At 37.1% G+C, this 13,617-nt stretch overlaps 2 protein-coding genes across 2 annotated transcripts in view; one reads left to right on the forward strand and one right to left on the reverse strand.

The window, feature by feature from the left end:
* kcnh3 (potassium voltage-gated channel, subfamily H (eag-related), member 3) overlaps nt 1-1,128 on the reverse strand; it is a 147,359-nt gene extending 146,231 nt beyond the window's left edge. Inside the window, exons 1-2 of the mRNA XM_055216307.2 lie at nt 828-1,128; nt 644-725 (exon numbers count right to left, since the gene is read on the reverse strand). The gene's annotated coding sequence lies outside the window, so the exon portion shown is untranslated. The remainder of the gene's footprint in view (nt 1-643; nt 726-827) is intronic.
* Nucleotides 465-13,385, forward strand: idh1 (isocitrate dehydrogenase (NADP(+)) 1). The gene is made up of 9 exons (XM_055216312.2): nt 465-616; nt 2,679-2,808; nt 5,694-5,985; nt 6,196-6,301; nt 8,838-9,015; nt 9,271-9,422; nt 9,621-9,761; nt 9,964-10,126; nt 12,606-13,385. The coding sequence occupies exons 1-9, from the start codon at nt 583-585 to the stop codon at nt 12,697-12,699; spliced, it is 1,290 nt and encodes a 429-aa protein (XP_055072287.1). The 5' UTR covers nt 465-582; the 3' UTR covers nt 12,700-13,385.
* The last annotated feature ends 232 nt before the right edge of the window (nt 13,386-13,617 follow it).

Below are 13,617 nucleotides of genomic sequence, written 5' to 3' on the forward strand. Positions count from 1 at the left end.
TATTAACCATTCAATAAAAAAAATCAGCTCGTAATTTTTACAATTGTTTGATTTAGAGGACTATATTGTATAGGCCTATTTACATGTTTAATTTGTCTAAAAATTGTTTTACTTCGGACCAAACTGCAATATATATGTATATAAAAAAACGTGTAAAACAGGATAAAGGGAAGAACTGTTTCTGATCTATGTATAAAATATACACCTACAACACTCACAATAACCCAAGTTCACAAATTATTTCACATCATTATATTAAACTAGCCTACAGGAATTTGATTCAATAAGAAGTATTGCCTTGATATAGGCATGTCCTATAATGATATAAACATTTAACTAAGTAAAGTCAGAGCCACGTTACGCTAAACCTTTACAATATACACTCGAATCCATATAATCAAAAATGGTTGTGACAGTTACTCGTGCGTAGTGAGTAATGAAATTGCGACATCTACCGGCCTCTATTTAAACCTGCAGGTTTTATCACCGCATTTTATAAGAGGATAGAGCAATTTTCGGGTAACCTATAACACAAACCGTTTTAGTACGTCAAGATCATCGTGTTAAAGGTGGATTGAGAAAATGCCCTACTCAAGAGACCGACTGCGTTTTGGAGGTTAGGGTCACCCTGTAACTTTCTTACCTGCATTGTTTGTTTCAGCTGCATGTTTTGGCTATGGTTTGGCGAATGTGTGAACTTGAAATCGCCAAAACTTCATTTTCTTCTGTGTAGGTAAATATGTTGGTAACAATTAACAGCTGTTGCACTTGAACACACATCTTTTACAAGAAAGGTCATGACGATATTGTTTAAAAGAAAATGGTACCTGTTTTTTAATATTTTGGGGTGGTGTTATGACGAATTATTATGTCACCATTTGTTGCTGCATACTTGAAAGCACATTTTTGCATGTGAGGAATTAATGCACAGGCCAAGGCTACCTGAGTAGAAATATGTTTCCGGTTTCAGCGCGCTGCTGTGACGTAACAGCATGAACATTCGTTAATGGGCGGGACTTTAGTTGTAATAAAGTAGCTCTGTATGTTACATATGATATCTTTGATACTTTAATCCGTTTACTTTAATTCAATGTCTATTAAATAGTCTGTGTGAGGTTTTAAAATCAGCCAAAACAGCACGTATATGCGATAGGTCACGTGCTACATGTTACTTTTCTCCGCGCTCTTTGATTAGACCAATTGCAATGTATAGACAAGACATTTTTGTAAATAATGGGAAGGTCGGGTTTTACATTTCCATCTCGAGTGACAATCTTTGTGAACATCCATATATTAAAGACGACACTTTCTATCATGCAAATCTTCTGAGTAAAATACAAAAACGTGCTGATTAAAATGCAGGCTCATGGAGGGATTCATATATTTTTGCGACGCCAAAGCACCCTCTTGATGGAAATGGTTCCTCCCTCACTGTAAAAACAGCTGTAAGTCTGAAAATATGCATTTTTAAATGGTATACAATAGATAGATTTTGAAGGCGGGACTACTTGTTTGAGTTTCCTTTCGTATTTTCTTGGATTGGTGGAAGATCGTCTGATTGAGCAATAGTTATATGAGCAGAGCCCGTGGAGAGCCTATCCGTCCCCTCAGCTGATCGGAAACGACGCCCTCCGAGTCTGTAGCTCAAAGCCAGCCTTCAAGTCTCAATAGGACATATCGACCATCTAGGAATCTATCAATTTATTCTGGTACCATCTGAAGAAGAATAAGGTAGGCGTTGTGAATTGAATTGTAATTCTCTTAGTGTTCAAATAGCCGCAAGTCGCAATGTTATTGCTGTTGTTTGACATACAGTTTATAGAGCTACCGAATGAACAAAACATAATCCTTATGGGGAAACGACTCACATACAGTAATGCATTAATCGTAAACGACGCAATATTTTAAAATCAAAATTTTAATAGATGTTCTCATTCTGTACGTTATAGTAATTCATTTTTTTCATTACTGATATATGTTTAATTACATAAAAACTCGTTGTTATTAAAACTCTTTATCACATAATAAAGTTATGATGTTACACGCGCTGTAGGCTATTTCACCTTTGCCCTACATGTTTTGTTGCGTAACATGTCAATTTGTAAAACTAAATCAAAAATACATCGTAGTTCATTGTGAATGAAAGGTCGGTGTCATATTACAGACTGCCCATCTGTCAGGTGCTGTTGCATTTGTTTGAAATAAACATGACAATAACTAAAATGTCGCTCTTTAAAGTTGATACAATAAAATGGCATGCATCAAAGGATACAGTGCCTGAATACTTGGTTCTGTATGCTACAGAATAATAATATACTTTATTTGTGTATTTTGGTATTTACAGTACATTGCATTTTAAAAATTGCTTTCTGTGACTGTCCCAATGACGGTACATAAAAATTATAAATTGCTATAGAGAGAATGTGCAGAAAATGTGTTGCATTTTCAAAACACAATACAGAATTTTGTCCCTTAGTGTGCATTATTGTTAGACCTGTATTTCAGCATGTAGGTCTTGAACTACAAGTCCATAAATGCTGTCGGTTAAAACAGGTTTAATGGGGGAAATGTTGACCCACAGGTTGTGCAACTATATTTTCTGAATGGAATCCATCAATTTTGTCGAGGTTGCGCTAGCTCTACTGTACGTGTACATCTAACCATCATAAATCTTGTAGGCTCCAAAATGTCTCAGAAGATCAAAGCTGGTTCTGTGGTCGAGATGCAAGGAGATGAAATGACCAGAGTAATATGGGATCTTATAAAAGAGAAACTCATCTTCCCGTACCTGGAGCTTGACCTGCACAGGTGAGATTAGCCGTGTGTGACACTCTCTCATTTTATATGATTTCCCTTATGATTGACTTTAATGACATTGGGGTGGTTTCTCAGACAGGGATTAGCTAAAGCCAGGACTAGGATTTAGTTTAATTAGGAAATATAGTTTTAACAAATATGTCTTACAAAAAACATTACTTGTGTGCATTTTGAGGCAAAACAAAGGACATTGATGTATTTAAAGACATGTCAGTGCAAGTTGTTTTCAGTTTAGACAGCTCTAACATTTATTTTAGTCTAGGACTAGTCTGATCCCTGTACGGGAAACCGCCCCATTATCCAGTTATTACAATGATTTGAAGTAACACAACTGAAGTTTCCTGTTAGGCAATGCATATTACTCTTTGACACAGTGTTTGTTGTCAAGGCCAAAAAGAAGCGTTGTCATCCCACAGGGGAAAGTAAGAGCTGTTGTTACATCATTAGCCTTTCTCCATGTACTCCATGTCCATGTTAATTGTCAACATGTGAACTTTGTGCTTATGGTTACAATTTGATCATACTGGCTCTAACTATAAACACTGTTTTAGTGAAGTACATAAAGTAGTGTTGTACATGAACCTGACCTAGAGTTATTGAAGAAGAGTGCAAACTAAAGCCATATCTGTCTGATAAGAATGTTATCTGTTAGCGAACAAGGTGTCGCCACTTAAAGGGAGATCCTCTGACATTTGTGCATTCAGTCACTTACCCTGAACTTCAAACTTGTTTTTAAGGCCTCTACAGCTCTGCGTGAAGAATCATTAAATCATTTGTTTTTACGTGTCATTCATTCTTTTATTTACATTATGATTCCTAGTCATCACAGGCCTCCCATGCTCAATTTGTACGTGATCGGTATATGTTTTCTATTTTAGCATTGAATTTAAAAGTTTTCCAAACATAAAGTAGAGATTTATTGAGAGTCATGTGACATTCAGCCAATCCTATTTACTTTCCAAGAATCTAATCCGCTTTCTAGATGATTGTGAAGTTGCAATACTGTCCCTTGGTCAAGGCCTAATGTGTAAAGACATTTATTATACTATCTGTTCGTTTTTGTATTATTATTATTATTATACAATATAATTTTTGTGTTTCTGGATGGAAGTCTCTGGCACCCCTAGAACTGCATGTAATCTGTTTCGACATTAAGTTTATTGGGAATGTCTTTATATTCTTGATGTCAATTTTGAGGGCTGCTTGTCAAACTCAGTGAATGTAAATGTTGCCTTTATATTTGTAAATTCAATGTTTATGAAACTTTCCCCTCCCCGTAGACATAGCATCCTCATTTTACAGCATTTAGTGCAGAGGGAGGACCAAAGTGGGTCAAAGGTCACAGCATGCAACAACTCTGGCAGAAAAAGAAAAGTATGGGACCCTTCACCTTTCTGGCAGTCCTGTATTTAATCTTAAGGGATGTTCTCTCTACCGTATACTGCGTTTGAATCTTGTTGTACGCTTCCTCTCTGGTTTAAATCATCATCAGTTCAGTCACGCATACACAAAACAGACGAGGTCTTTTGTTCGCTTGTTCTGTTGAGCAATCCTGAATGTGGCTGAAAGGAATTTAAATTGGAGTGGATGATTTTATTTTATTTTACTTTGAAAATGCATCAGTTTCACAAAATTTGATGGTATGTTTCTGGTAGCTGGATGATATATTTTCAAATATAATAATGCACCTCAGAAATGCACATGCCGTAAATTCCGCAGCATGTCAAGGCTCATCGTTGATCAGATGATTCGATTTGTTTTGTTTTTTAATCAGATTACAATCAGATTGTAAAGAACTTGAGAAAAAATGCCTTCTTTTAACATATTTTGCCATATTTAGAGCCACAGATTTTCTCCCACAATCTGCTATGTGGGCTTAGATGTATTCTGCTCTTTTGTGAAATAATATGATTATTATTTCTGTTTGTTTTAGCACAAGTAGAAATTATGTTGTGTTGAACACTCACCTAAAGGATTATTAGGAACACCTGTTCAATTTCTCATTAATGCAATGGTGAAATGGTGTAGGGGATATTTTCTTGGCACACTTTAGGCCCCTTACTGCCAATTGGGCATCGTTTAAATGCCAGGCCTGCCTGAGCGTTGTTTCTGACCATGTCCATCCCTTTATGACCACCATGTACCCATCCTCTGATGGCTACTTCCAGCAGAATAATGCACCATGTCACAAAGCTCGAATCATATCAAATTGGTTTCTTAAACATGACAATGAGTTCACTGTACTAAAATGGCCCCCACAGTCACCAGATCTCAACCCAATAGAGCATCTTTGGGATGTGGTGGAACGGGAGCTTCGTGCCCTGGATGTACATCCCACAAATCTCCATCAACTGCAAGATGCTATACTATTAATGTGGGCCAACATTTCTAAAGAATGCTTTCAGCACCTTGTTGAATCAATGCCATGTAGAATTAAGACAGTTCTAAAGGCGAAAGGGGGTCAAACATTAGTATGGTGTTCCTAATAATCCTTTAGGTGAGTGTATGTCTGCTAACTAGAACACTGTGTCTTTGTGCTACATTACCATGACACTAGTTTCCCATTGACCCCATTCAGAGTATGCCATGAGACACCCTCTGTCTGCCTGAGTGCTAAGTGTTGCATAGTGTTGCAACAGTATTATATAAGATTATACTTACCAAATTTGACAAGATGAGATGGTTTGTAAGCGTTTAATTCCATTGTCACCCTTGCAATTTGTTTCTGCATCAAAAATAGAAAAAATATATATACTGTTTACTTAAAAGACAAATCTTTTATTTTTAATCTAATTAATTTAAGCTGTCTGAGCAAAAATACATGTTGAGTACATAGCACTTAATGGTGTTGTCTGTATTTTCTCTGTGTGTGGCAGCTATGATCTTGGAATGGAGAACCGTGATGCCACTGATGACAAGGTCACCGTAGAGGCGGCAGAGGCCGTAAGGCGTTTCAACGTCGGCATCAAGTGTGCCACAATCACGCCTGATGAGAAGCGCGTAGAGGAGTTCAAGCTTAAGCAGATGTGGCGTTCTCCCAATGGAACAATCAGGAACATCCTTGGTGGCACTGTGTTCAGAGAAGCTATTATCTGTAAAAACATTCCCCGCTTGGTTCCAGGCTGGATCAAGCCTATTATCATCGGCAGGCACGCACACGGTGACCAGGTATGAAGCTGTAATTGGAGATTAGAGCATCTTGTTGTTAATGATGTTTACTATTATTAACTCTTGACATGAGCAGTAGTGAAATAATATTATTATTCATAAATTTGATTATTGGTGATTTACCACAACGCTGCTGTTTTAAAAGCTTGAAACTGTGTATTATATTAATTCTGCAATACATAAGGTGTCCTATCCTCTTCACTTCAACAGTACAAGGCCACAGATTTTGTTGTTCCCGGTCCTGGAAAAGTGGAAATGACATTCACACCCAAGAACGGAGGAGAGCCACTTCAGTTTGTTGTCCATGACTTTGAAGGTAGCCTATATAGCAAATATGAAATAAACTTATTAATGTTTGCAGTGATGTTTATATGTGTTCTTGTGATATAAGTTTTCTTTGTTTATATAAGATATATAACAAAGAATATGTGTTTATTAAATGTGATATATATAAGATATATATTTTGGAATCCATTCAGCTGATTTCCGGGTCTGGCGGTACCACTTTTAGCATAGCTTAGCATAACCCATTGAATCTGATTAGACCATTAGCATCGCGCTAAATAATAACCAAAGAGTTTCGATATTTTTCTTATTTAAAACTTGACTTTACATCGTGTACTAAGACTGACGGAAAATTAAAGTTGCAATTTTTATGGCAGATATGGCTAGAAACTATACTCTCATTTAGTCAATAATCAAGGACTTTGGTGATGTAACATGGCTGCAGCAGGCGTAGTGATATTACACAGTGCCCGAAAATAGTCCCCTGGTATTGAAAGTAACCAAGATAACTATTTTCGGGCTGTGCGTAATATTACTACGCCTGCTGCAGCAATGTTACATTAGCAAAGTCACTGATTATTACGCCAGTTTGAGAGTATAGTTCCTAGAAAATCACAACTTTTTCGTCGATTTTAGTACACGATGTAACTACAGAAGTTTTAAATAGGAAAAAATATTGAAACTCTTTGGTTATTTTTGAGTGTGATGCTAATGGTCTGATCAGATTCAATGGATTGTGCTGAGCTATGTTGGAAGTGGTGCTGCCAGACCCAGAGATCGGCTTAATGGATTCCAAAACGGTAAAAATCAACTCTATGGAGCTGGAAAATATATTTTTTGAATATTTTCAAAAAAAGTGTAATGTCCCTTTAAGGCTAGTTCAAGACTAAAACACATGTTTGAGCTGCCTCAACTGAAAATAACTTGCACTGACAGATCTTAAAATAGTGGCATTGATTTTTCTGAAAATACCCACCAGTAACGTCTTTTCCTAGGTACCGGTATGTTTATAAAAGATGCTTAAACATCTTAATTTAAATAGGATCTAGTCCTGGCTTTAGCTAAGCCCTGTCTATGTAACTAGGCCAATGTAGTTCATCAAATTGTTCTCACTATAAAAATAGCCATAGAAAACAAACATATTACTAACTAGACAATGTTTTGGTTACACTTTACAATAAGGTTTTATTTGTTAACATTAGTAAATGCATTAGCTATTATGAACTAGCAATGAACAATTTACCCCTGGTTTTATAGACAAGGCTTAAGGCTAGTTCTAGACTAAAACACATGTTTGAGCTGTCTCAACTGAAAATAACTTCTTGTGACAGATCTTAAAATATGCCGGAGCCATTGATTTGTCTCAAGATACATGCCAGCAATTCCTTTTTCAAAAACATTTTTATAGAAAATGCTCACATCTTAATTTAACTAAGGCATATTTCTGGTATTAGCTAAGCCTTGTCTGTGAAACCAGACCATATAGTTTATTAGCTTTGATTAATCTTTGTTAATGTTTACACTTAACATGTCAAATATCTTAAAAGAACCACCAAAGCAATGTCTGTGGTAACCGTGGTATAAACAGAATAATTGACTCCAGTCCTTTGAATTATTTTGCGTCGTGCCGCATTACCATCTTGGGGGTGCATTATTTTAGTATAATTCAAGGCCCGTTGTCAATTATTCCTTACTTAAAGGAAAACACCACCGTTTTTCAATATTTTACTATGTTCTTATCTCAACTTCTTAGACAAATTAATACATACCTTTCTTTATGATATGCGTGCACTTAAACTTTGTACAGTGCATCGTGATGGTGTTAGCATTAAGCTTAGCCCCATTCATTTCCTTAGGATCCAAACGGAGGGATTTAGAAGCCACCAACAATACCATGTTTTGCCTATTTAATAAATGAGAACTATATTGTATGGCAGAGGAGCATTTAAGTTTGCAGCACTTTGACATCGGGTACAGTAATATTGACGGAAGTTTGAGCGATAGGGCGAGTAGTCAGGAGTGATGATGTTACTGCGCACTGAGGTCAAAGTGCTGCAAACTAAGTGCTCTTCCGCCATACAATATAGTTCCCAATTTTTATCTGCTTAAAAGTGGTCACATTTTATTTTGTGCCACCATACTTACTCGTGTAACTACTCATGTAACATAGGGGAAACATGGAAGTGTTTGGTGGCTTCTAAATTCATCCCTACTTGGATCCTAAGGAATGAGTGGGGCTAGGCTAAATGCTAACACATGCAGAACATGCTGTACAAAGATTAAGTGCACACATTGCATAAAGATAAGTATGTATTAATTTGTCTAAGTTGAGGTAAGAACATAGGAAAATATTGGAAAACTGTGAATCAGGGGACTGATTGTCTCAGCCACCATTCATTTTTCATTGTAATATTATTGGGTTAACTTTCCCTTTAATATTCAGAGTCATTAACTGCTTAACAAAGTCTTTAGTTTGTTAAACGTTTTGGAATTAATGTTGGATTGAAATAATTATTAATGGGTAAAGGGTTAAAACAGCAAGCATGACAATGTATTTTTCGCTATAGGTACTGGTGGAGTTGCGCTGGGAATGTACAACACAGATAATTCTATCCGGGATTTTGCTCACAGCTCTTTCCAAATGGGATTGACCAAAGGCTGGCCGATGTACCTCAGTACTAAAAACACAATTTTAAAGAAATATGATGGGCGCTTCAAAGACATCTTCCAGGAGATCTATGAAAAGTGAGTCAGAAATGGTCTTTACCCTCACACTTCATATAAATGTATGATTTAGTTTGTAAAAACTGTATCCTATTAAAAACTTTCAGCAGGCATTTATGAAAACCTCATATAGCTTTTTTGAGGTTTTAAACAAAATAACAAACAATATGTGCATTTACTGTTGATATCAGCCTGTTTTTAGAGCCTGCATGCAAAAAAATAAACATCAATACAAGAAAACCATGTTGACACTGTATGTGTATGTGTGTGTGGCAGACAGTACAGAGCTCAGTATGAGGCCAAAGGCATCTGGTATGAGCATAGGTTGATTGATGATATGGTGGCTCAGGCCATGAAGTCTGAGGGAGGTTTTATCTGGGCTTGCAAGAACTATGATGGAGATGTGCAGTCAGACTCGGTAGCTCAGGGTGAGTAAAACTAACTTGCAAATAAATAACGTAAAATTATTCAATATACATTTTTTGCACCACACGATGTAAGGATTTTTAGGTGTGCAGCAGTATTCCTTAAAATATTTTTTTTTCCTTTTAAAGTTGGAAATTTTGTTGTTGTGAATAATGAAATTAAAAGAAATAAAATGTATAGTGTCTGGATTCTGTTTATAGGTTATGGGTCATTAGGAATGATGACCAGCGTGCTTATTTGTCCGGATGGGCGTACGGTAGAATCTGAGGCCGCCCATGGCACTGTTACGCGGCACTATCGTATGCACCAACAGGGCAAGGAGACCTCCACCAACCCCATTGGTAAGAAAACACACCTCGAGTTTTATTTGTTACACATACACACAAAAGAACAGCATATTTGCATACCAATCATAAACGAGCACAAAAATCACGAGGGCAGGAAAAGTTATATTAACCAATAATGTCTTGGTCAAATTTCATGTTGACTTTAAATCCACTTAAGTGCAACTTCATAAACCCTATTATGGTTTTGTCTCATCAGCCTCTATCTTTGCATGGACAAGAGGGCTCTTGCACCGGGCAGAGCTGGATAAGAACGCAGAGCTGCGAGTATTTGCAGAAGCACTGGAGGCTGTTTGTGTAGAAACCATTGAAGCCGGTTTCATGACCAAGGATCTGGCCATTTGCATTAAGGGCATGTCTAACGTCGGTTTTCTGCTTAACACTGGGTTAATGGTGCTGTACATGTGATTTGTTAAAATGTAGTTGTTTAGATGTTTACTGGATTCATATGGGAGTTTGCAAGAAACACAGCAATTGACAATACTTTAGTGTAACAAATAAGCAAAATTTTGAACAATTATCAGAAAAATATTGCCTTATTGTGGTGTAATAGCATTTTTTTCTCTGATGTAATCAACATAAATTCTTAGCCATTTAGGCATATTTATGAGGATCTCAAATATTATAACAGTACCATATTTGCTGATTCATTACCTAACATGAAGTTAATTAAGTAAGGGGTAATCCACAGCTAGCCATGCATTAAAGTAGCGGAGGGTGGTTGCCTCTGCGAAGTGCCTTAAAACCCTTTATGCAACAGTTCTTTCTGGTTCTCGAATCTGATTGGCTAAGAGGCGTGCAATATTCTACTGATAACGGCACAGTAACCGCTTCACCTCTCGTATCATTCCGCCACCTAGTGAATGGAGGTCCTCTAAACAGGCTCATCTATGAATGGAAAGACTGCCCACACACACAAACACGCTGTTTTGAATCACTCTCCGTGTGTCTCATTAGTTCACTAGCTCGTGAATCAGTGTGTGAATCCCAATCGGAAGTTATTATTCCATCAAAGATCAGCGCTCTTGGATGTTACGTTAAACTTAATGGGATTAATGTCTTGTCACATCGTGTGGACACTTGGAAAGAGGAATGTAAACAAATTTTTTCTGGAGCAATATCTCTTATCAGAACGCGAAAACACCGTGGAACTGCAGGTAAGCACCGCAGCTTTTAAATGTGGACATTGATCATTTATTTTATAGTGATGTGACTATTAAAACATGTAATGAGATATCGCCACTGATATATTTATAAGCAGCATGCAAAAACATCTCTCTGACACTTATAAAAAAACGTTTTATATAGTACTGACAAGAACAAAGTTTAATAATAATCGAGTGCTCGTATCGCGTTAAGAGTAAATGGGAACGCAATAGTAACATTATACAAGTATAGTTTTATTCACTTTTACCTCGCGCCAAAAAACAAACAAGGCCGACATGAGAGCCAGGGAATCCCTGTTAGAGATGTAGCGCAGAGAGGGCGGTGGTCAGCGGGGCGAGTGAACACTGACGTCCGCTCATGCTTTGGTTCTCATACGTACCTAATCTCACTAAGCAAACGTTCAAACAGGCGTTATCTTTACTAATCGACTGTAGATTTAAATATAATACATATACATTCTCGACTGAACTAATCTTAAAACTACACTTTGTGACCAAGAAACGGTAATATAAAGAAACGGCTTTTCCATCCACTGAGTTATTATGAGATTCAAAGCAGCCGAAAGTGTTACTTGTCATTCTGGCACCCCTCAAATCCGTGGCGGAAGAAGTAGTTCTCAAACAAAGAGGCTTTTAAAATAACTCCGTTGTTGTTTTCTAGTTTTCGTTTTTCAAACGCGTGCCGTCGAACTGTTCAATATCGCTCTCGGAGTCGTGTGATATAGCTCTATATCATCACGGCTGTGATTGCCTCCGGCACTGGCCCTACGGCCCCGTGCCTCTGGCCTAATCACAGCGGTGATGATATAGAGCTATATCACACTCCTACTCGAGCGATATTGCTTAATTAATGCATGGCTAGCCGTGGATTATCCCACTTATACCTTGGTTATTTGCCAAGTTAAAGCTGTAATTAATGTTTACAGTGTAATTTTTTAACAGACGGGTAAAATGATGGTCATTTTCTTAAGTTAAGACTCGCACTCCGTTCCGCTTTAAATAAAGTAGTGCCATCGTATCGCTTTTATTTAAATGAATTATCACATTTAATTAAATTCATTATTAAACGAGAGAGACAGAGAACTGAAAGAGGACCCGAGGAAAAGAGAGAGAGAGAGATGCGTGGGCAAGTTACCTGTGGCTGTGTGCGTCTCTTCTTTAAAGTCTATCCCCTCCTTGCTTAAGCATATAGCTAACTTAATGATTCTTTAATTAATTTATTAAAATAATTTATGAATGACAGGCAATCTTTATTTGAACTAATCATGTCATTTATTTAAATGAATTATGTAAAGTGTGAAATAAAACCGGCGTCTCTAACCACGATTACTATATAAGGACACATTGAAATGCATTACATGTAATTGATGTTTTAAAAGAGAACTGAGAGAGAGAGAGAGAGAGAGAGAGAGACGCACTCACTTCTCTCTCTCACTCTCTCTGCAAGTGTAACTGTGTTACTATGTATCTGTAATCAAACTGGAACTACCTGCGCATTAAATGGTTTTAAAGCACACCTTCCAGCCAATCAGAATCGACTATTTAAACAGACCATGGTATAAATGTGTATTAAATGTAAAAATAGAAGTGAAGTACCCACAGCAAACTTCCCTTAAGGTCATAAAACAATGAACCTGACTATAGATGTCCTTTTTTCTGTTTTTGTTTTTCACAGCGTCGCACGCTCAGATTACCTCAACACTTTCGAGTTTTTGGATAAACTGGCTGATAATCTGAAGATCAAGTTGTCGAGCCAACCCAAACTTTAAAGTTACCGGGTGTTCTTGACAACGGCATTCACTGAGAGACACACACACTGACACGCAACCCTCGACCAACGCCAAACCACAGATGCTGTTAGTCTCATCTACTGTCTGACTGTGACCACAGACAGAGAAGTTATGAATCCTACAGTACCCCACTACAACCAGAAGAGGGAGCCGTGCACTTTCAGCTGGAGCTTTTTAAATGAAAGGAGCTACCTTCATTACACTTTTAGAAACACCCTGGATATATGCATTTGCATACATGAAGGAAGTGTCGTAGGAAATACTTGTAATAATTTTAACATAAAAACTTTCATTTTGAGTTGCATTCATATATATGCTGTTCTACAGCCTGTGACGTACTTGAACACCTGTTGCCTTATCAGTCTGTCTGTGTGTGTTTTTGTCTTGTCATCAGGCAGACACTTTTAAAGCCCATATAAAGAAGAGTGAGATCAGAGTCTCAACATGCCAGTAAAAACCTTTTAACTGTAATGTCTGTAGTTCAAATCAATAGTCATTCCTTTTCAGTTTTGGTCAAACACTATGCCACTTTCTGTCAAATGGTTTTCAAATGAATTTGCGTGTATGCAGCGTAGAGAATGTTCTGTGCTTCTTTTGTTTTTAGTCTGTGTGCTCATGTGATGTTGTGTCATAAGCTTGTTAATAAATAAATCGTTTTAAGATGAGTATGTAGCGTGTTTTGTCATTGCATATTCGTGATCTGCATTTATTATTATGTTTGCCATGCTATTATAATTTTTGTATTTTTATAAAAGTGACACATGATGTGGGGTGTGTGACATCAGCAAACACTATAAAGTTTAGTAAAATGTCACTTTAACCTCCTAAGACCTGTATGTGGACATCACTTTTTTTGCACCATAGTACTTAAAGGAACAGTATGTAAATATTAATTAA

Source organism: Misgurnus anguillicaudatus, chromosome 17 (genome assembly GCF_027580225.2).
Source record: "Misgurnus anguillicaudatus chromosome 17, ASM2758022v2, whole genome shotgun sequence".
Lineage (NCBI taxonomy): Eukaryota > Metazoa > Chordata > Actinopteri > Cypriniformes > Cobitidae > Misgurnus > Misgurnus anguillicaudatus.

Excerpts from the sequence above, each read along its gene's own strand:
- idh1 (XM_055216312.2), top strand. The coding sequence starts at position 583 with ATGCCCTACTCAAGAGACCGACTGCGTTTTGGAG. Across the intron at positions 617-2,678 it reads AGACCGACTGCGTTTTGGAG|GCTCCAAAATGTCTCAGAAG; the intron begins GTTAGGGTCACC and ends TAAATCTTGTAG. Across the intron at positions 6,302-8,837 it reads TGTTGTCCATGACTTTGAAG|GTACTGGTGGAGTTGCGCTG; the intron begins GTAGCCTATATA and ends TTTTCGCTATAG.